Source organism: Diorhabda carinulata, chromosome 9 (genome assembly GCF_026250575.1).
Source record: "Diorhabda carinulata isolate Delta chromosome 9, icDioCari1.1, whole genome shotgun sequence".
NCBI lineage: Eukaryota > Metazoa > Arthropoda > Insecta > Coleoptera > Chrysomelidae > Diorhabda > Diorhabda carinulata.
The window spans coordinates 7,833,843-7,858,718 of record NC_079468.1 but is presented as its reverse complement, the minus strand read 5'-3'; the positions used below and the strand labels follow the sequence as shown (position 1 = coordinate 7,858,718).

General features: G+C 31.4%; 1 protein-coding gene across 2 annotated transcripts in view; it reads right to left on the bottom strand.

Annotated features, from left to right (window-relative positions):
• LOC130897867 (uncharacterized) overlaps nt 1–24,876 on the bottom strand; it is a 248,697-nt gene that overhangs the window by 42,032 nt on the left and 181,789 nt on the right. For both annotated transcript variants that reach the window (XM_057806806.1, XM_057806807.1), the window contains exon 3: nt 6,530–6,789. In XM_057806806.1, the coding sequence (XP_057662789.1) occupies nt 6,530–6,789 (260 nt within the window). The remainder of the gene's footprint in view (nt 1–6,529; nt 6,790–24,876) is intronic.

Here is a 24,876-nt window from a genome sequence, read left to right as displayed (position 1 = left end):
GTAGTGGTGTATCGTTCGTGATTTTGATGTCGGGAAGAAGTATTAGTTGGTTATTCGCTGTGGATTTCTCATTTGCTAGCGTCTGTGTTCCTGATTGGAATCAACATCCTACAAGGATTTTGATTAAAAAGGTTCCTTTCAGCTTTCTGACTTCTTGTTGCTGTCTGCAGGTGGTTTTGGTTTTTAGGGTCTCTTGGCTTCGCTTGGAAGCACACTTGGAGCTGACGATCCAATCCAATTCCATTATAGGTCACTGGGTGAACAATGGTCATCAGTTTTCTCGTAGCTGCAATGTTTTATGTGGTAACCACGGTTAGCCAAGACGAGATTCCTCCTCTAATGTTAGCTTTCCTCTCCTCTGTTCTGAATAGTAATTAAATACTGTTACAAAATGGAAGATTGGTCAAACAATTCACCAAAGAATTATGACATTTCTTCAGATTTGGACTTTTTCATAAATCATAACAAGACAAAAGTTAGTACAGTGTTTTACACAAACTTAGATAATATATGAAAATATTTATACAATATTCATGTTCATTATATACATTATATGCAAATAATGTATATTTAAAACTTACACTGTATACGTAATTGAATAACTAGCTCCTGAAATACATACATAATTCTAATAAAAAATTAGTATATTTATTGGAAATTGTGGTTCTTTACTAACACGTTTATTGCTTATTATTCATAAGTGACGAAATTGATTCATATATGATTCAGTAAAGTAAATAAAACGGTTTCTGGTTTGACGAAATTAGAATAGATTCATTATTAGTTCTTCGATAGTGAAAAATGCAGTTTTTTACACTCAATGCAGAGCAGCTGATTGAATAAAAAGGAATATAAGTTTTCTAAATCAGATTCCGCCGTCACTGCAACCGGATTTGTAAAACGTAACGAAATGACGCAAATAAGAAGATAACCGAATACGTCAATCCGGTAAATGTATAAAAGGGTTATCCGTTTTCATTTAGTGCCCATATTTAGTAAGATTATCATCAAAAGCTTCATATTCTGATGAATTATGTCACTTATTGTGTGCTTTGTTTTATTCTTTTTCTTTGACGTTTCGGTTGCTGTAAGTAGTAATCTTTTTCAAATTTTATGTTATAAATTTTAATAAATCTCATGTTTCCTTATAAGAAACGTTTGTTTTTATCTCCATTTAACTTTTTCTTGAACTCAATGCATTTAATTTATTTCCTGTTTTAATTTTTATGTAGTCTCTCTTTAGGTATAAATAAATAAATAAAAATGAATGATTTTACAGCAGATTATAGTGGAGTGTTAAGAGGATTAGTTGCTATTATTCTATTAATTATTATCACTATAACAGAAATAATTTCACTTCTTTCTAACAGATTAAGTTGTATATATCTGCTAATGCTTATTCAATGAATGTTTATCAATTCATAGTTTATGATATATTCTAGAATGGGAAGGTACCTTTATTATTCCAATAATTACTGTGCCAGGACAATATAGATTTCAGGATGCCACTTTCGTCACATTCTAGTTTGTTTATATTTATCAATAGAAAATGCTATATTAGAAGTTACAAAAAAAGGTAAGAAAGAAAGGAACATCTGCAATGAATACGTAACTGACCAAGAACGATCTTGGATGAACTTTATGAACGATTATCTAAATTGATAAGAAATATATGGGGAGGAAAAAAGATATCAGGATAATGAGAAATTACGCTTTCGTATATAGTTTTTAGAATAATTCAATTTATAATTCAGAGACGCCTAGCTAGTGAAGGAAAACATATTCTAGAAGACCAATGTGGCTTTACCCAATAGATTCAATACACAAAACTCAACAAATAGTGGAGAAACCACATTAATATTTAATAATCAGATTCTGATACGGATGAATGGTTTCGTTTATGGTGTAGCGAAAGTTACAGCACCTCTAAAAAAGAAGATTGGTAGAATATTAAGAATGCAAAATATGGGCCCATGTCAAATGTGTAACTTGAAACGTTCACTCAAACATTCGCATTAACTAGAATTCTGATGAAGACTAATTTAATATTAGTATGTAATGTTACTACCTCTGACTAAATAACTATTCATTTTTCTAGTGCTAAAAAAATGTTAGAATCCAAAGTCTTCCATTTTGCTTAAGGTTTCTTATAATAATGATATGTATAAATAATTCACTACAAGTTGTCATTTGAAGAAGACGTTTTTATATAAGGTTTAAAAAAGTTCCTGTCAAAGTTATATTATTCTAATTATTCATAATTGTTAGAAGACTGTTCCAAGTGATCTCTTTTGTTTATCAAATGATAAAAAATGATTAATCATTGATGATTTTGTCTATCAATAACATAACATCGTGCCCCGAAAGGGTAACAACTAGCCCCAAATAGGGGGTAAGTTGTTACAATGGACTTTTTTGCCTTAATTTTCCATTTTAATAGATGAATAGACATACTAACGATAGAGGTAATCAAATGTATAAATCTAATAATTGTAACAATGTGTCCCCCACTCCTCTAACTTATTTCAGATAAAGTGTTAAAGCATCAACTGCTAATCTATAAAATTCTTTTATGCCACATTAGAGTTTCCCTTCGATTTTGATGTCCAATATGTAATAGAAGTATTACTATACATTTCATTGAACGTAACTTGAGATAAAAATTCAGAAAATTCAGAAAAACACCACTATTAACATGAATATTGAACAATATCATCATATTATTCAATTGACTGAAGAGTCGTCATTACTAGTGAATATTCTCTTTGAAATTTTGTGATAGTTATAGATAATGGTTGTTTATGTATCAAGGCACTAAAGTTATACTTTTTGTCACGAGGCTAAACGCCTCGGAAACTTACCATAAGAGTGACAAAAACAGAAGTTTAGTTACACAGCTGCATAATTTGATTATTTTCCAAAAATCGGCATGCAAATCTTATTTCTTTCCATTTATCTACAGGGTGTTTCTATATTCGATCGAAAATGCACTACCACAGAGAGATCTCAAATGATTCGTTTTGATATAAGAATACGAACTCATATGGGGCCTAGTTGTTGATATATAGGCTGTTAGATAAGGCTAAAGATAAGAGTGACAACTAGCCCCGACAGCGCGCCACTTGTTAAATTTTTCCAAAATTTGTTTATCTCAAAATATTACTTTATTAAGGAGCATATTGGTAACCAAATTTAAAAAAAGGCTTTCTTCATTTTTTGCTATCTTCAGATTGTACAGGTTGTCTCTGCAAAAGTTGCCGATTGTTAATTATTGGGCACACACTCTACATGGACATACGTAATCATCAATTAAAATATAATATTCGTATGTATAATTTAACAAATATAAGTTATTATTTCGCATCTTTAGAGGCCTATAACTTAGAAACGAGGGTTCACATGAGAAAATTGTTCCATGTCACAGCATTACTTTCCCGTTACCTACTCACTTCGGAATTTTCCACATCAAGTCTTGAAATACCTTGTATAAAGCCGATAATGGGAAAATATAGACAAAATTATTTTCAGAGTTAATTTTGGTGTTTGTTTACTTTCAGAGAAATATACATGATCGTTTTAAACGTTCAACAAAAATGGTATCGCGAAATTTGGAACATAATCAAACGTTTTTTGATGGTATTAATACCATAGTTGAAGATTATCCAGAAACTGATATTTTGAAAGCGATTCTATCTTTCTACGATAGTAATCACAAAGTGGATCATTTCTTTGAAGGATTTTCTGACGTTTACTCAATCAACAATGTGTTACGACATAGGCACAGGTAACACTCTTATACCCCAATATTTTTAAAAGATGTATTAAAGTGAAAAAATTGTTCAAACAACATTTTATTATTTCATAATTTTGTAGCAGATCAGAAAGTGCCCAGAGAAAACTTTGCGATTCTATCATATCAACAGTTACTCCATTGACTATGAAGAATACGTCTGATCAAAGGAAATATATTGTGAATAACAAGAAATACAAACAAAATATGAGAATAGAAAAATGTTCGACTGAGTAAGTTTATTGATTTATGTAAACGAATGTTTGATGCTCGCGTCTCGTGAAAATATTAGTGGAAATTATAAAAACAATATTTATAATTGTCGAAAGAAGGAAATTGAAACAAGAAAAGCAGCTTTACAATATCTCATTATGTGAATAGTAATTTTTTAGTGTTTAAAAATGGATTTAATCTGAAAGAACAAAATTTTTTCTTTAAGATATATCCCTGATTTTAATTTTTTTTCATATTCTCACTTTTTTCTTTTGACCCCACAGGACAGCATTGACCCTTTTGTACACTAACTTGTCACTTACACAAAGTTGAACAATTCGGTTCTTTTAAGCTTTGGCTGTTTTTGTCGAAACCTTCTTCATATCATCTTTCTTGATTTCATATAAATTCTACAGTTATCAATATTATCTGCTTTAGACTAGATTGTAATACTACACCTAGCTAAATATTAAATATTTCCCTTAGTTGTACTATAAGTGCCGTCTTTGTTAAGAGATATAGCAATATCCAAAATTGAAGAAAAATCCGCATCTTTATTATTAAATTTTTGATGTTATTTTTCCAATTGCTCATTTCTACAGCGGAATTACTTCGTTAATCAAAATATAAAAGAAGCTATTCCTGGTAGTAGCTTGTATCTTTTATATCTTGTATCTTTAATTTTTTACTTTCCAGACGATTTTACCTTCTGTTTTGACAATGATTGCATTTATGTATTATTTCAGAATTGTTCAATCTAAAACCCGCTAGTGATTGATTACACTTTCTTCAAATTTTTCTTGCATACTTTGAGATCTCTGAGTACCCAGAGATGTATCAATACTGAAAATCTGGTGTAAGATTCACGCACTATGAGAGGAAATTCTCCATTTCTTCATGAGATAGTATTTTTTGTCACACTCCTGATTACTTTGACAGATGCGTACTCAATACTTTTTGCTTCGTTATTCAATATCCTGAACCATTCTCATACCAGTTAAAGCCTAATCAGGCGTTCATTAGATTCTCAGTTGTAGCACTGTAGAATGTATCAAACTGAACTATTGTTTGAATGCTTCTTAGGCTATTAGGCAATTGTCGGAAATAACATAACAATAACACTGCTTGTAATTTCTTTCGTCATCTCGTATGATTGGGATCTTCTTATCGTCAAAATCAGTTGAAGCGGAAAATAATTTCTAAAGATGCCAACCACATAAGTTGGCCAAACGTCCAATAGTAATACTTATTTTCAACATGCAAGCAATGGATGACAGCCGCAAAAGCCATACATAATTGATTCAAATCGGAAAAAAGCCTCTAAAATAATTTCGGTCATTCATCTAGACCTTATTTCCCATTTAGATCTGTTAGATCTGTCAATATTTACAATGATATTGTATTTATGGACAGTGAATGATTGAACTCTACCAATTAAAATAGTTTCTTTGTAGTATAGCTAAGATTTCGGTTTTCTTTATGGTTATACCAGCACCGCTTCCTCATGCAGTACGTTTCTGGCTTCAATATGTATACACCATACGATCATTATAATCTTCTTAAATAACATCTTCAATGTGCCCTTTTAATGTAAATAATAATTTCGCTGAAAATCAAGATAGATTTTTTAGTCAAGAAAAATGCGTCATGTTTTTGTTCTTTTTTCAGCACATCAGCTTTTCATCCCAATATTAAATGCATTCAAAGGTACCAAAAGTTGTACCTGCTAACTTTTGAAAACTTCAAGCTGTCATATGATGAATTCAACGTTCCTATAATATGTGAAGCTTCATGTGTGGTATCTTGACATCAAATCTGGTTCAATTAATGAAGAATTGCAATCACGACATGTCATACAAAGTTCAACATTTCAAGATAAAATTTGAACACTATACCTAGATGGATAAAAGTCGGTTCTATTGATAGGAAGGTGAACTGTTTTTCAGCTAAAATAATGAAGGATGTCAGTAGCTGAACGTCTCTGTACCAACCGTGGCATACGCTCAAACTACAAAGTTTGTTTACCATTACCCTCACAAGTATATATGTGCCTCCGATACCAGCCAAGCATCTCGAATTTAGCAACAAAATTGCTACAATTACTCAAGAGACGCTGATCAACGTTTTGGAAGAAATCGCATATTGTTTTGACGTGTGATAAATGGTGCTCATATTGAAAACCTGTAGGCTCTCATGGCTGCACTTTTGTTTGATGTATCATTCATAACTGTGGGTTCAATATAAGGAATACTATAAAACGTTAAACTCTTTGTGTAGTTTGACTTAAAAGAACAATGATATTAGGCCTCTATTTTGTTTCTCAACATTCTTTGAGCTAGTAACATAATTATATAATTTGAAAAATAAGAGAAAAGGATTGGAGTGAATGGTTTAATGTTTTATACGAAATAGTAGTTATTTATAAACATCATATTTAACGATTGTTAGTTTGAATAAAACTGTTGAGAAAATATGTTGACTCTAATTTTAAACATATGATGATAGAATAAGAAATATGCAACTTACCTTGATCATTGCTTTGAGCATATTGTATCTTTGAAATATATTATGGACGCTTTTACTCTCGTTATACTTTCCCATGAGTCCCACAAGTGCCTTTTTGGCAGTATCATAAGATTCATCCATTCGTACTCTTACTGCTCTTAACCTCTCGTTGGTCTCTATCACTTCTTCTTTTGTTGCTCCAGTGGCTGTTCCTTCATCCTTTACGTCTTGAACTATCCTACGAACGCTTTGAGTGAACTTTCCTACTAAATTTGTTGAACCTGAAAAATATTAGAAATAAGTAGTTGTGTATCGTTTTATTTATTATTATTTTGCCAATGTTTGTGATTTATTTAGGGTCTTTTAAATAAATCGAAAGTGGAAACACATGGGATTAAACTGAATTTGTTCTCTATAAATGTTTGAATATATCCATTGGGACGATAGTTGTTGGTAGTCGTAAAGTGGTTCGAATGCGACCAACTGAAAACTATAAAAGTGATTATGGTATTTTCTATACGAGTGGTGACTGCGGTGTGGAGATGCCTGTTGATATTGATCTTAAAGCTCTGTGGGTTGTAGTACTTGGGCTGTAAGAGCATTTGCCGTGGTATTATCGGTAAAATATAGTCAGGCTGGCGATCTTTCTTATATGCTTTATCTACGCTTTTTAGATTTAAAAAGGGCTCCAAGTTATTAAGAAGCTGTCTTGGTTAAATCGCCGACGTGACTATGCCAGGACATATTGGTTCCAGCTTCAACACCGAACAAGCTAATTTACGATGATGATGATATAGCAAACCATTTTTTTCCTTTTTTTGGTATGGGTTAAACCCAAGCAACTTTCTTCTACAGGAAAAAGACCTCTTTTATTTGATAGAGAAAAAAGTTTGCATAGCCGATTTGTCAGTTTAGCTGCACAATTCTCAAAACGATTGGTTGTATTACAACTGATCCAGTCGCTGTATTAATGCTCAAGTTTTGAGAAGTTTTTCCACATCTCGGTGTCGACATTCTATTTCTTGCATAGATGTACCAACTCTAGGCAGGCTGGGTGTTAGTTTTCCCCGCGAATCAAGAGTTGAATGTGAAGCGAACAAGCGACCCAACAAGTCCGCCTTGTCTTCTGCGGTCACTGCGATTGACCAATCTTCTCCAGTCAACGGTGGAATTTTTGACTTACAAAAACCTTGCTGACTGCTTTCGTTACAGACCAGGGAGACCTTGACTCATTTGGGAAATTGAGAAGGTTCCTTTTCACTCTCTCATTATATCGTTCCTAGTAAACATCTATGGTCTGCTTGCAGGTTTTTCTCGAGACAACATATACAATATGCGGCACTAGGATTTAAGCGCCATTTGCAATAAACACCGTTTTTGTTGTTGACTGCTTTAGTACAGTTTTTATCAAACCATGGATTGTTGTCGTCAAAGTCCAAACCTTCCAAGATTACTTCTGAAATCTCCTTTACACGCATTGAAAGGTCGTTGTGATTGGGTAAACATCATTCCAAGGAAACATAAAAAGGAAATCCTTTAGATGCTTCCATTTGGCCAATTCCAGTTGTTGAGATCTAAGTACACTGTAAATTGTTTATATAGGTAACACGGTGATTTACCTGATTTAATCGGGTGCTCTTTTTCAACTGTTAGATTGAGAATATTCCAAACTTTAACTTGTAATAATTTTGTTATTAATATTCTCGGTTAATAGATATCATCGTATATATCCTGAAAATTTGATGTTTCATCTATCACTAGCTATCGCCCGCGATTTTGCTTCTCAGAGAGATTAACATAAAGGATTTTCTATACAATTATCAAAAATTCTTATTAATTGTGCCTTTCTTGACCCTTTGGATAATTTGTTTTTTTGATATTTTTTTAAACTAAATTTTTTAATAATTTTATCTTTACAACATTGTACCTTAGTATATATGACAATAAATTTCAACTTTACTAAATGGCGGAGTTTTCGACTAATTATTAGAAAAAAAAGTTTTTTAATTCAATTTCCATATACTTCGATTTCAAATTACTTACGTTATATGTTCTTCGAGCTCTTCACTCAAAGGATATATTAATTTTCTACATAATTAGGAATGCAATTGGTTATAAATGGAAGAGAGCTGGATAAAATTTTATCAATGTTATATCCACTAGAAGTAATAATTACTGCTTTAAAATTGTTAATTGGGATAACGCGAATAATAGTTATTTATACCACAAGGTATGTAAGTAACATCAGTGAAACCAATCGCTAAAGACGACAATGCGAGCCCGCACACATAATTTCAAGGACAAACGTTTTGGAACAGTCAAAACATCAAATTTATGGGTCATCTGTCACACAGTTCTGGTTTAGGACCCAATAATTTCTTCTCAATTCCACAAATCAAAAATACATAGTGAGGTCCACGTTTTTCTACACCTGAAGAGGCGGTTGAGCGTTCAAATCACTTGTTTTAGATGTACCTCAATTGGAATAGAAAAAATTAAAACTTAAGTAGCAGCCCTCGTATAATAATGAGTGTAGTAATGATAAAAATTGATAATATATTGGGTTCTTTTCCTCGTAGCTGGATATAAAGTATTGGGGATTATTATTTCTATTACTTATTCGGATGAATTACAAAAATCACATTCATGAGTAATATGTATCATTACTCACTTATTGAATTGATATAGAAAAGAGGGTACATTAAATCACTATTATACTGCTTTTAACAGCTTGCCATTTTTACACATTATTTCTCTGAGTAAATATACTGTGCCTGGAAGGTGTCTCATAAATTTGACTAATATTACAGTTTACATGGAATCTATACAACCGTGATAAACGCTGGTTTATTCAGCTCGTACATCAATATTGCTAATTAAACCAATTTATAGCCAGATTCATGGGCGGAGAGACCGATAGGCTTTGAATTTGAATTGAATTTTGTTTGGGTCAGTTTATCATCTGAGAGTTTCACGTAATTTTGCGCATTTGAAAAGGGACATTAATTCTAGAAATTATTCATTAAAAGTTTCTATACATCTATATTCTATATATTTCCAAATTTCCTAATAAAAATTCCGATTTTAATCAATAATAATTCTCATGGATAATATTTTTCATGTTTTTCTTAAGGGTTTCTTTTCTTCTATGTTGAGGTAAAAATAAATGACGATAATTTATTAATGTATTATCTGACATTTTCAGTACGGCAATGGATCAAGTGATATTGTCATACTGTCAATAAACTTTTCGTACTTTATATTTATTTTATAATTAAATAATTATAATTATATTATAATTTAATAATACATCACGCACTTAAAATGATGTTATTCATGTTCAACATAATAACCACTCACATCGCATTTTTGTTTATAAATAGCTTCCTCTATCTCATTCTCCATCGTGGTACGTCGACCATGTTTCTTTAGGTTGAAAAATAGCCAGAAATAACACTTGAACAAATCAGGTGGATATTGACTGACTTCAGAACTGTAGGTGAACATGTTGTGGTGTAACAATTTGCTGTAACTGTACGCTGATTCTCAAGCTTAATGGCTGTGACTTATTCTGTACTACGAAGAAAACTATGTACATAAATTTCTTGGCAGACCTTTGATCTTTTGTTGGGGTTGTAGAATCCTCCCCATATACGCCTCTCTTGGCGGGATGGAATACCATGAAAGGGTAGATATATTTCATCATCTGCTACTATTTTAGAAGAGATCCGATGTCCACTATTATACAACGTTTCTCGCTTTGTCTCCTGGAAATAGTTAAGGTCATATAAAAATGATCTTGAAAATTGAATTCACTGTTGTGTATCCAACACTACCAAATGCGCGTTGCAACTGTTTCAATACCCTGTTTTACCCTCAAACCGACAAACCGAAGAGTCACTTTAGGCTCCTCCTCTTGTTATGCCTATCTCACTTAAATATCGGGTGCTACTCTTTTTCGATCATTCGAAGTCACCATGCATAAACTGGTTATCCCTCACGTCGTTTCGTAGAAAAAAGTGCATAAATATAGCGTTCGTCCTTAATTGTCGTTGTGGGCAATTCTTTTTTGAATTAAACTTATCATTCACTCTAAGTTTGCTACTGCAATAAAATCCCACGGATCTGCTGTGTTGCTGGATGTTCTACCAAAGAAGGGACAAACATATTTCTATTTCATTATCCTAAAGATGAAATTAAGTAGGTAGTTGGATAATTTTTTCTCCAATTTACATATTGATTGATTAATTATGTTAATAAAAATTTATGTTATCGTTTGAATTTGGTGTAATATTTTTGTTTCTATGACCATCTAGAGTTAAAGTTGTTAATAATATTCTTAGACGTAAACGTTGGAAATAGGCCTTGTCATTTGGGAACAACAGTCATATTTATGCTAATATGACTTCTGAACACTTTAGTTATGAATTAAGAGTGTGTGAGTTATCTGAAGGAGATTTTATATAAAATAATTCCAGAAAGAATGTGCAATATAAAGCTGTCCCGTCACTGAATTTGATGGAAAATAGTAAGTGATCGGAAGCAATGTTTTCTGCAAAATTTATCAATAATTTATTTGATTTGTAAAATTCTTGCCACCTCACCAACATTATCGCATTCATGGACACAGAGAAACAATTACAATTTAGTGAAGAAATAAGTTGTAAGTTGAATACATTAAAGGTATTTAAATTTCTTTTATAAAGGAACCTAGATCAAGATTACCTAGAGAATTTTTTTGGGTTGGCAAGAAATTCTTGTGGAATTTTACAAATGGTAACAAGTAATAATTCTTTAAAAGTTTTTACGTGCGACTATCGAAATATTACGAGTACAGAAGGCAATAAATACTTTGGTTTAAATTACTGGCTGTTTCTTAAAAATGTATTCTCTTGTACTATCTGTATAATTTTTAATGATGAAAATACATACAAAAAAAGAAGCTGCTATTTTTTAGAGCAAGGTCTGAATTTATCTCCAACTAATATTGTAGAATGTCAAACAAATATAACTACTCTTAGTTGAAAATTTTATTAAGTTTAGGTCTCACGGAAATCTCGGAGCAAAACTTGAAGATTTATATAAATATGTTTCTTTTATGAATCCTAGTGGAGATTTTCTTCATAAATATTCTTAAGACTTTATATCAGGCTACGTATTTATTTTACACTTATATTCGCAAACTGAAATATAAAATATAGTAATTGTTAACAAAATCATTCTTAAAAATCTGTTAAATTTAATTAGTGAAATTCATTTGTCAACATATCCTGTTATAAGAGCTCTTTGCTTTTTTGGAATAACCTGTATATATTTTATAAACGAAATAGTTATTTTCCTAACAAGTGCGGAAAGTGATACTTTCCCGCACGCGACTGCAGTTGTCCCGAACGACGCGGAGCGGAGTTCGGGCAAGCGGTCAAGTGCGGGAAAGACACTTTACGCATGTGTTAGGAACATTATTTTTTCTACGACCATATATACAAAAAAGTATACCAACCCATTTTTGAAGAATTATTTTATTTCAACAAACATAACAATATAAAAAACTGTAACTAAAAACTACTAATTATTATAAATATTAATATTGAAAGCACAATTTGTTGTATTCTGTAGACTAGTAAGAATTGCCGGTCCAGTGGAATAATTTGGTTTCAACTGGAAGGTAGATGACGTCGATGAGGATTGCATCGGTTGCAGGTCGCATAAAGATGACGATGGCGGTGACGGCAACAGTTTTAAGTCATTTGGCAGGTAACAGCTCGGAATTAGTTTCATTTGCAGCTTTCAAAATAGCCTCGGGAAGTTCTTCTTCGGATGAATCCATTAATATTATTGTATCGGATTCGGTTCAATGTGGTTTGATTTAGAAGAAAATTGTACTTATTCGGTCACTTCCAAGACGTTTTGAACAACTTTCACGTTTTAGTAACAATTACATGGTTAAATAAAAAATATCTGTATTATTTTATATTTTTAAAAAATTAAAAATGCTACCAAAAGCTAAAAAAGGTTTAAATTTTATTTGATGGACTATTTCGTGAATATTTATTTACCTGTAGTAACAATAGTTATAATCTCAGAAGTAAAAAACTATCTAATAAGGTCAAAATTTGCATAATTTTACTTTCCCGCACTAGTGCGGGAAAGTGACACTTTCAAAACTAAAATGCGTGCGGGAAAGTGGGTTAAAACGCACGGTCGTAGAAAAATATTATTTGTTCAATAATTCGGTAATTGAAATCCTTCTCTATTTGACATTTGCAACGTTCTTATTGTTAATTTTCAAAATTAAAAATCTCCCACATTACTTTTTTATTGAAATTTTTGTTAAGATTCACCAAATGAACAAATTAAAATTATCCCCTTTGCTATTTTAATGTGCACAAAGTTTTGAATCACCCCAGTAATTGATTACGTATTAGTTCCAATCGTCACAGCAACCTCTTATAAACACTGATACATTCGAATACCGGCTCGTCTCGGCACGCTTTTGTAAGCCATACTTCAATCATTCATTGCGCGCATATTATGTTCTTATAACATTTCAATATAAAATCATAAGTACTATTTATTCTGTGATATTAACGATTCAACTGCAATAAAAGCTTAGTACTTAAGGCGGTATTTACAAATGCAGTAGACAAAAGCTTGTAAAAACTATAAAACAAACATGAAAATAACTGAATAAAATATAAACACAACAAAATTTCAATACTCAGAAGAAAACCACAATGAGAAACAAAATTATTGCCTATCGTCGCTCTAGTGGTGAAAGGTAAAGCTGAGTACTGAGTAGACTGCATTTAAAAATTTTGTTTTTAGTACGATACGATTTTTGTTTTGTTATAAAAAGAAATTTTTGCAAATTTTGGAGGTTTTAACTTAACTATAATAATCTTAAATGTATTCCAAAAATAATAAAACTTTGGAACTTTGCACTCACTCCTAAATTAAGCTGCAGAAGTACACAGGGAATTGTATAGTTGAGACAGGCTTTGAAGTTTCTTTTTTTATATGCACAAAGGCTTTTTATGAAGCAATTCAACATTATCCCTTAATCTGCTAGTAGTCCTTGTGGAGATCTTTTTAATGAAAGTAGATTGAAATTTTGGATCGCCAAGTTTTTCTTGGTAAAATATTCGGGTAGGATCTGCCTTTCTATACTGTAGCCATTCTAACTAAGTTGGAATTTTTGGAACCGTTGGCGATATTCATACTGAATATACTGTTTAGTAGTGGTGGTGTAAACAGTATATTCAGTCTGCAGCCATTCTATTTTGAGCCAGATTTTCTTTTACCATTTTTGGTTCGATTTTTAATAAATGTTTAAAATTTTAAAAGTTAAGTGCTTTATAAAAATGAATTTTTTGTTTTTTACCTTCCATGCATATCAATCGTCAGGTGTAAAAATATGAACTTTATTTCTATTTCTCTCAATGATAGAATGAAAAATGTCCAGAAGTTTTGGTTCACAACTTCTATGGGTAATTCCGAAACTGCTTTGTGGTACAAAAATAAAAGTCTTTAACGAAGAAATACATATTCTCCAAACCATGACACAAGCAAATTGCAATTTCTCATGATCCTTTGGATCTTGTGCCACGTGTAATTAGTAGCTTCAGAAGTTGAAAGTCATTAACTTCAGAGCATAATATAATTTGCCAACATTAAGGGATCGTGTTACATAAATATTTTCCATTTCCATTGTATAAGAAACGAAGCTGTTATTCACTTTGGATCATTCTTTGTCATATTTTTCATGATCCCTAGTTTCTTGTTTTCTAATAAGATGTAAATCGTAATCTTCCTGTAGTGATAACTTTTCTTGCTCTCCCAAAGAACTGAATTTTGTTCACAAATCGCATTGTTCTTTTTTATTAAACGATGAAATCCAAGATTGAATTCAGTAATGAGAAAATTTCTGTAAAAGCTAAATTTTTCGGGAACGACATTTTTCTTTTGGCAAAAAAGTTTATAGTCTAGAACCTAATCAAACTTTTTTGTACCACGCCCCCTTAGGTTATTTGGAGACCCCTCACTCCCCCTCTACACATATCAGCTTTCATTTAGTACATACCAACTCCCCAGTATATGCCTACTTGATACGGAGAAAGGTAGATTTTTTGTTCACTGTTCAATGCGATAACGCAGAATGGAAAGATTCAATAATTGTACGTATGATGAAAATTAAAACAAGTATTACATGAAAAACGAATATAATTACTGATACAAAATTTAACATTGTAATACAGATAAATTTTTAATAAAAGGAAGGTAAAGCAATAGGCCTACCTACTCACAAAAACAAAATATAAAATGTAATTTAGTGAGATGGGTGCGCTCTTATGTTCTGGATAAGTTGACAGATCCTGGGTTGAGTTTCAGACAAAACACAGCGTAGGTCACTTTCGACATCAAGTTTGTTGCGGTACAAGATTTCGATCGCCACAAGAGTTGAAAACGCTTTTCGCACATGTATGTTATTGAAAAAGGCAAGTACAACCGAACAGCTTTCTCTGAAACACTGGGGTAAACTTTTAAGTACTTTAACCAAAATGAGGGCTTGTCCATTTTTACAAAATCGTATATTGCAGCAGAGTCATTTTTTATTTCTATTCCCTCCTCTGGCAACTCTTTTGGTAGCAACTGTATGTCCCTGTTGAATGGGTCGGTTGATAGTTTGTATAACTTCTCTGACAAGTTAGGAAAGTACCTGCTGAACTTCTCCTTGAGGTCCTTCAAAAACGTTCTCAAAACATGCTTTTTCTGAGACTGACACTACTTTGTTGAAACTTGAATAGTTACTGGGGTTCATTGACACTTTACGTTTCCAAAGTTGTAATTTCTCAACGTACATCTTGATGGCATCCCGATGTGTTACGTTACTATATTTGAGTCTGCACCTTGCAATCTTAAGTTTAGGTTGTTTATATATATATATATATATATATATATATATATATATATATATATATATATTGATTACTGGGTTTTTTGAACTCTGCACTAAGCTCATTTTGTTTCTGCAGTCCCAACATATTGCCTTTTGATAGCCATCGTTCTTCTGTATGAAATAGCAGCGTTTTGTAGTCACTTCCTAAATCTTCACAAAGTCTTTTAAACAGTCGAGTATTTAAAGCACTGTTCTTTACGTAGTTGACTACTGTAATAAATAGCTTTAGAACAGCATTGAGTTCTTTTGGAAGCGTTTTTGCTGCCAAGGCTTGACAGTGCATAAAATAATGAATCCCAACCACGTCAGTATTCTTCGCTTTGACCAACTGCACAAAGCCTGAGCGAGAACCGATCGGGGACACTTGTACTCACACCAAGGCCATAGGGAAGTATCGGTACACACGGCCGTTGCGTCTGACAGTAACTACTATGGAGGGGGACGGTTTTGAGAACCTTGAACTGTTTTGTAGTTTTAAAAACTGTAGCCATCTTTGATAAAGTTTACAACTTTATTAAAACTTTACAAAAACAATTATGAAAACTTTATTCCAAAGATTTGAGGAAATTATTTTTGTAACTTTTTTATTTATTTATTTGGGTGTCACACCCCCCCTGGACTTTCTCCACGCCCCCCAGGGGGCGCCCCCCAGTTTGGGAACCACTGCTCTAGAAGAACTGGAAGGTAAATAGTTTCTTTTGGTAGTACTTCGGCGATGAACATACAGGAATCGATTTGATATGTTTTCCGAATAAATTTTTATATAATAAAGGACGAAGGATGTAATAAGGACTTTTTTTACCACATACTAGTATCAGTTAGCTAACTGACTGGTGTTCTATCTGTCTTACTAGAAATGTTAACATTTTTTGATATTGATTTAACGTAGAATTGAAAATAAAAGTCTTTGATGGTCTGTTATTTTTTTCACTATAACACCGTTTTATTCGGGATACACGAAACGTGTTTTATAATAAAATCAACGGTATACAACAGATTTAGAGGATATCAGTTTACTTTGTTGTTTATAGTACTGTTTTCCTTCCAATCTTACATTTTTTGCACATTCTTCTTCCATGAGTTTAGATCTCTTTTTCTTTTTCCAGTGAGCTTCTTAGCCGGAATTTCTTGGATAGACTCAAAAGCATCAATATCTACATCTAAAGCACTTTCTCTTCTCAATTCAGCATTATTTTGCTCAGACTCGCCGTTATCTATTTATTATGATACACCAAATAGTGATTGACTACATTTTATTTATTTAAATTGCAATCGTGGCTTTCAACAAATTTTACTATCTTAATTTCCATTGTGATTTTATCCGAAATATTTCACAAATCTTTCTTATCTCTAGTATTTGCTTGTATAATATTTTGCAGATCTCTTAACTTATTTAAATTGAATTAAAAAATTAACAATAGATTGAGTTATTAATATGAAAAAACTATAAAGAAAATAGCATTAAAGCTGAACAATGATGAAAGTTTTTATTACTAGATCTCTCATTAGTTTTTATACCAGGAGTTTTGGCGATTGTCGGTCTCAACGGGAAGACTTTCTGCGGCTGTACTTTTATTAGAAGCTAGCTATTGCTCGCGATTTTGCTCGCGCAGTTTTGAATAATCATAAGTTTATAAGAAGAGGTTCCCATTGCGCCTTTTTTAAACAATTGTGAAAAATAAGAAGTATATGTATTATGTATGTATTACTATTAATAAAGGTTATTAACTGAGAGTATGAAATCGCTACTATCAAATATCATATGGTTTCACACAAACTAATGACCTTAATTTCACACCCTTAGTAATTGATTTTTAAAAAATTCTTTCTAATTGAAATACTTACGTAATTCAAGGAACATTTGGGCAATATATTTGCTTCTTTCTCTAGTTTCTTGCACATCATTCATATTGAAGTACTCACACAAATGGCAAATAGGTTTTTAGTCAAGCGTCGATGCTCCGCAAATACCATAAGAGCTTTACTAATTTCGGCTTAATGGTGATCGACCAGTCAGTCAAGATATGCTTCTTTTATTTAATTAGATTGAAAATATAACCGTTTGATTTGTTTAAAATTAGCCCTATATAGAACAACTGACTCAATCAAGATTCCACTTTTATTTCCGTCTAAAGCCCAGCACATTTAGTTTATCCATTACCCACTTTTAAAATATTTATTTAATAATAATTGTTTTGATTATATTTCTCGATTGACATTTCAATATAACTCGTTTGGTGTGAAATTTAATCATGCATGTCCTTTGTATACCATTTTACTTAACGTTTTATCGAAACTAGATATAGTTTTATACTTACTAGGTTTTTTGTTTTCTATATTTAATATATTATTATAATTATAATTATTTTCTATATATTTGACAAAAACGAAAATATTAAAAATTCAAAAATATATAGTGTATGCATTAAAAAATTTATCAAAATTCACTCACAGCAATGCAATCTCTATTTTTCTGTAGAAAATACTAAGGATGATAAGAAGTGGGTATTTTATAATGAATTAATAGTTATTTAAGCTTGGTAGTAATATATAATCCATTTTTTTAACAAAATCAGTTGACATACATTTATCAAAAGCTTATTCTATTACATAGTATCAATAATGTATCATCCACATTTCGTAGGAATGATTATAGTCACTATTCATGATAGTTGAATCACGTTTTATTTCTTTTTCGCAGCTGTTCCCATTGTCTTTAAATAAAAAATCAATACTGAAGGTAGCTCTGAAGTTATTGATGATATCACTCCTGAATTAAATCCGAAAGTGGTACGAGATAGATCACTTTGAACTTTTAAAATAGTTAATAGTAAGCAGAATTGGTTATATCGTTATACTAGAAAAATGAGGTCTGCCAGTTACAGGGAGTTCAAGTTTTGATTGTAAAATAGTGGAAAAAAATTGAATGAGTTTCCCAAAACATGATAATTGTCAATTTATTTCAAAGTAAATTAAGATATTATTTGTAATGTAATATTTTGTGTTACTTTAAATGTTTATATGGGCAAATAACTATTTTTTCTGTGGATATGATCTTCTATATAAAATGATTTATGTTTAGAAAAATAGATGTAGAACATGTAGAAATAAATATTTGATGTTGCTGAGAAGACCATTTTGAATTCGTTTTCGATGCATTAAAATGCGACAGAAACTAACAATTTGATTCATTCTGTGGAATTTATTGAAATTGAAAAATAACAAAGTAAATTTTTGAAATAACATGATCACATTTTAGGGTGATCTTGAAAATATACATTCGGTCTACATTTATGAAATCGAGCCAGTAATAATTTTTTTCATGAGTAGGACGTTTGACCGTAATGAGTGAAAAAAGTTACTTTACTGATGAGTTTCATACAAAATTTTTTCTACGTCCGTAGACTTAAAAAAATTCGACAAAACTTTTATGAATATTTATTTTATAATCGTAATATTAAAAGTACAACTGTGAGCATTATTAATTTGAAGTGAAGAAGTGTCATTAGTATTGGTACTTGAATTGGCAACATTTAACGAGTTCAACGAAATAACATCGTCTATAGTTGTATTAGTACTTATTGGATTATTGGTAGAATCGTGAACATTTACAATGTTACTTGAAGTAGAACTACTTGTTCCCGTTCAAATTTTCCCTGCAGAATCCATTTTGTTGTTTACTGAGTCGGCTACGTAACCCTCCGCAACTGTGTTGGATTTCCACTCACCGTGCTTCTTTATTTGAATTATATCACCACCGGAATCCACTAAAAGAGACGCCGAAGAGCGTGGAAATGTATGCCCAGTGTAGTTTTTTGGATTAGGTAAATTCAAATATATTGCGATAAGCGAGGGAATTTTTGAAAAGATATTCATACCTACAACTTGGGTTTTGCATTTTTCATTCCTATACTGCAAAGAGAAATGATCTGTTTCGACATTTGTTGGTCGTTGGTTTTTATATTTTTTATAAATGTTATAAATGTACTGTGATAATTAAAACATTTCCGGTATTATTAATATCGTTACACTTCATTTTATATAATTCCTCCCTCCGCAGAGCTCTTGCAATTCCGAATATTAAAGCAACCTGAAAAATGTTACAAATAATATCTAAGCTTACATCAAAAATTTTTGCTATCATACCTTATGCATGAGATAATGATCATATGGAACTTGCAACAGAAACTTATTAATGTCTTCACGGGCAAATGTTTTAGATTTTTTAGGTCTATAGCCAGCTGATTTATTTTTCAAATATTGGATGAGTTTCGACTATTTACTGATGTCTACGTCGTTATTTACCATTAGGGTGCCATTCAGTTTTGAATAAGTCGACCAAAGTATTGAAGACTTCCACATGTTGGATTTAGTTTCAAGTAAGCTAGTAATACTCTTTCTCTGAAGCTGTTTATGTCTTTTTTAGTTCGCCACTTCATAAAAAAATTATTATATTATTATTATAATTAATTCCTTTAAATACTGTTCCCTGGATTTCTTAGGGAAAAGATTTATAGTCGCTGCAGTTACCGATTCAACATCTGGTGTGCAGTTTAAACTTTCTTCACTATTACTCTCCATCACTAATAATAATACTACAATCCTTTTAATTAGACACAAAACGGATTTTCTTGAACGATTATCAAGAAATAAAAGTGTGATAGTTTTTCGGAGAAACGAATTGATATTAGAAAGGAAGCGTTTACAGCCCACTATTTTGATAAAACAATTTTATAATTGCGTTAAGAAATGACACGCTACGACCCTTTTTTTAACGCACAGGCGTGAAAAAAAGGTCCGCTACGGTACTTTTTTCCACCCTTTTTTACCGATTCAGAAATTACATTCTTTATGAATACAAATGAATGAAAAATGTATATTATAAAGACGTAGAAAATATTAATTTTTTATGTCAAAACATTTTAAAATTGATAGATGAACATGTTACATCGAAAAAAAAATAATTTTTTTCTCGTCTTAAATAATCTTGGATAACAGAATATTAGGCTTATGCAAAAATTAAGGGAAAAAGCTGTAAAGAAATATAAAAAAACAAAATTAATGGGACATAGGCATTAAGAAATTACACATCGTCCACTATTAAATGAGATAAAAAGGCATTTTAACAATTAAATAACTAATATGCGCAGTTGTAATTCTCATGAAAAAAGGAAAATTTTGAAATACATAAATGTCACGCAAACCTCTAGTACTGTATTGCCTAACTAATAACTTCTTTGTTAATGAATTTAGAAGAGATTCTCAACCAGATAATGATTTTTTAAAATTTTATAATAACAACGTTAGTCTATCTGTAAATTCTCTATTATCGTTTCATTCAACAAATGATGAAGAAATTTTAGACATAAATTAAAACCATTGAAACAAAAGCATATGGAAGTAATGGCCTGCATATACAGCTTATTCTGTGTTGTCCATACATTATAAAATACTTGACACACATATTTAATGAATGTATTCATCGACATCACTTCGCAAATATCTGGAAACAAGATGTCATGCTGATCCTAATAAAATCTGTCCTCTAAATCAATTTGGATTTAGATCTGTGTATAGTTGCTCAACAGCATCATGATGATGATTCATTATATTCATTGGATAAAAGCGAAGTGAGTGTACTTGCATCCATTGATTATCCCAAAGTATTTGATATTTTAAATCATAAAATATTGATAGCAATTCTTCCTTTTATTGGATTTAGTAATTCGGCTATTAATTGCCCTTCTTAAGTGTTACCTTTCAGATAGATCTCAACAGGTTATGTTAGATGATGTCATGTCTAATAAATTGACGTTACAACAAGGTGTCCTTCAAGGGAGCATTTTAAATTCCCTTACACATTATAAGTAACACATGTATGCTAACGACACCCAGATTTATTATTCTTTCAAACTTTCTTATAGGAGGCTTCAGATAAAATAAATCAAGACCTCTCCAAAATTACTTTAATCTTTAAAAAACATTTATTAAAAATGTGTGTGGTGTAGTGAATTAATAAACACTGTCTTTTACGTTCTTAATTTATTTACACACTATACAATACACCTATAATAATTTACAGATAAATATCACTTATATAATTTCTGCGATTACTTTTACTAATCCGTCCTTTTTGCTACCACTATTTATTCAAAACTGAACTAACTGCGTCTACAAGAACCATTTATATACCTAAATAAAATTCTACAAAATTATAGAACAAAAAAAGCAAAAGCATGTATTTAAATATTGATATAAAGAATATGCTATGTGATTCTTTGATGCTTTCACATTTTAATCACTATGATGTGGTATATGGGCCATGCTTAGACAAAAGTGATACTTATAGAATTAAAGAGCTCAGAACTCTTGTTTGAGGCGAATCGGAATAATCTCATATAAAGTAAAAGATGCAGGTTGACTAAGTATGTACAATAGAAGAAAGCTGCACAGTCCAAATTTTTACTACAAAATTTTGAGAAACAATTACCAGTATATTTGTACTCAACATTGACCTATATAATAGATATCCATAACTTAAATTTGAGACGGAGAAATGTAATGAATATACATAGACATCATAAAGGAATATTTAAACGTTTCTTTTATACCAAGTGTCCCCTATTTCAAAATGAATAGGGAAGGGGAAAAATTATAGTGCTTAGGTTTAGTACTTACTGAATTTTGTATTTGTTTGTTTTAATGGTAGTTTTGTGTGAATAATTTATGGTGGTTAGTGTGAAAGAATTGGTCAATCGACCTAACACAAACCTTTTATTTACCTTCCGCTTTAAAATATTAATATGTTCTTATTAATGGTAAATAATAAATGCTTCATTATAATTATTATTTGTTCATTAATGTTTGTGTTTAAACATATTTTCCCAATTTTTTTTATATATAATTAGAAACACAATAAAGAAAAACTTCTAGTGGAATAGAATTTTTATACATGATAATCTCCTATTAGAAATTATTTATTTTAAAAACATTGCACGAATGTAGTCCAGACAAAGATACAACCTCTTGTGTGTGTAAATTGACTCATCGACTGATGGGAACCATTAGGATCTGTTAAGCTACTTAACTTAAGGATTATTGTATTCATTAGATTTATGGCACACGATCCTAATGGGGACCCACATAATAGTTAATTGACTCTAAGTATTCCTTAGACACTTGAAGTTCCATTAACGTATCAAATTACGTACTTTATATTATATCGGTATGACTCTAACGACCACACATATAATTACTTATATCCTTTTATACAATAGGATTTTAGTGTTTAAAATCGGTCTGTAAACAGATACGAGGTCTTTAATAGTCTGGCATTCGTCGAATATGGTCGTCGGATTATTGAAACCAAGTTTAACTACGTATTCTATTGTTTAATAGATAGTTTATTCCAAAGTAGTTTTAATGTTTTAATACAAAGAATATGGTCAACCATCATTGGTTAACCCGAAGATACATTACAGAGGAAACTAAAGAGAAAAAAGATGAGACAGGTCTCCTTCTCGTTAAATAGAGGCTTAAACACTGAGGCTAAATACAAGAAAAGAATCAGCGAAACTAACGGAAAATAGTAGACAGTGGCGTAGAACAATAAAACATGTAAGTGACATTCTTTACAACAACAATAAATAATTTCACGTTCTTAATGGTTAATCATTCGTACTCCCATAAAAAATTATTTCTTCATCAAAAGTAGATTGTCTTGTTGGAACTACATGTCAGCAAAATAAATAGCTAATTGAGGTACAAAAATTTTTCAATCATCTCCCTATACTGTTTATCTTTGTCAATAGCATTCTGATCACAACCGTTTTGAAAAACATATGAACCATTGACTCCGGCAACCCATGAACCCATGAAGTGCAACAAAAATTAATTTTCAAAGTTTCCTTGTACAGTGGCTACAGCTGCAAGTGTACGATAAGTTTGCTGAACAGAACCGCTATTTTTATTTCAACAATTTAATTTGTCAACGTTGCTCTATCCATCCTTATGGAATGTCAAAACAAATTTAATAAAAAGCTAGGTCGAAGACAATGTAAGCCTCTGAAAAACACAATGAAAGGTATTAGAAAATTATAGTATAGGTAATAAGTATCATTTTTTATCATTATTGACAAGAAATCATTTACGAATTTTTCGATATAATTCGACATAAGTTCAAAAGCTCCACCTCTAAAACAAAAATACCGTATAATTAAAGCCACTGTAGCTATTTGAAGACAATCAAGGTGATATCTTTGTCTATATTCTTCATCTAACGAACATGTTGAGTTGATTAATTATTGCAACGTGATATTCCATTTCTAGATCGGAGAAAATGTTCTAAAGCTATCACTGATGATTTATTATCTTTTATAATGGATGTATGTTAAGAATTTTCTCAAAAAGAAGCTTTTAGGACTTAATCAGAACCAATTAGTACAAGAAATATGCAAATTGTAGGATGATAGAATTTATAGTATAAAACAAACACATCTAGAGACCTAATGATAGCAATAGAAAGTACATACAAAAAATTTAAAATAATAAGGAAATGTTGATTTGACAATAACCGGTATAAATCAGTTATTCCAATTTCATCAATGGTAATATTAGATTTATACAGAAAAAAACCCAACAGAACATCTAAATATGTGATTTGGACTTTGAACTAGTAAACATTTTTCCAACAACCCCTCTTCATTAGCAATATATGAAATTTGTATCAATTCACTAGTGAAAATAATATAGTTTGATTAAGGGACAAATACACAATACTATGCCTCTAAAACCTGCCAGGCAGATAACCCGGAAGATTCCTTCTCAATATTTGCTATGTCTCATTAGAGGTTGAACCAATGCGTTGGGGTGATTTTGACTGCGAGGAGCATATTTCTTCTTCTTCACTGTTGCCTCAATGTACATCTGAAGAAACTAGACTTAGCAGATAATGTTGCGTGCAGATATTGTTGCGCAGAGGACGAAGCCTCTGTCCACATTTTCTCAAACTATGAGATACCATGGAACTATACTACACCTGGAAGCATATGAAATAGGAGACAAAGATTTCTGGATTCACACATCAGATATACACATTGGGTTTCCCAGTATTGCAGCAAGAAAGGGAGACACAACAGATCCTTTGATTAGCAGTGCATGTGATACCCCAATATATACATACATACATTCAAGGTCATAAGCAAAAGTTGTTAAGTACATACCACGAAGCATTTTTTACAAGAATTCTGACAACTTTTGACTGGAATCTTTCTAGAACCTCTATGTATGAGTTGAATGCAGTACCCCATAGTTGAATACCATAGCTTCAGATGGGTATCAGGGGGACTTTGTATAATAGTAGATGTTGTTGATTGTTGATTGGGATCTTTGGCCTATTAACCAGCACCGGTTA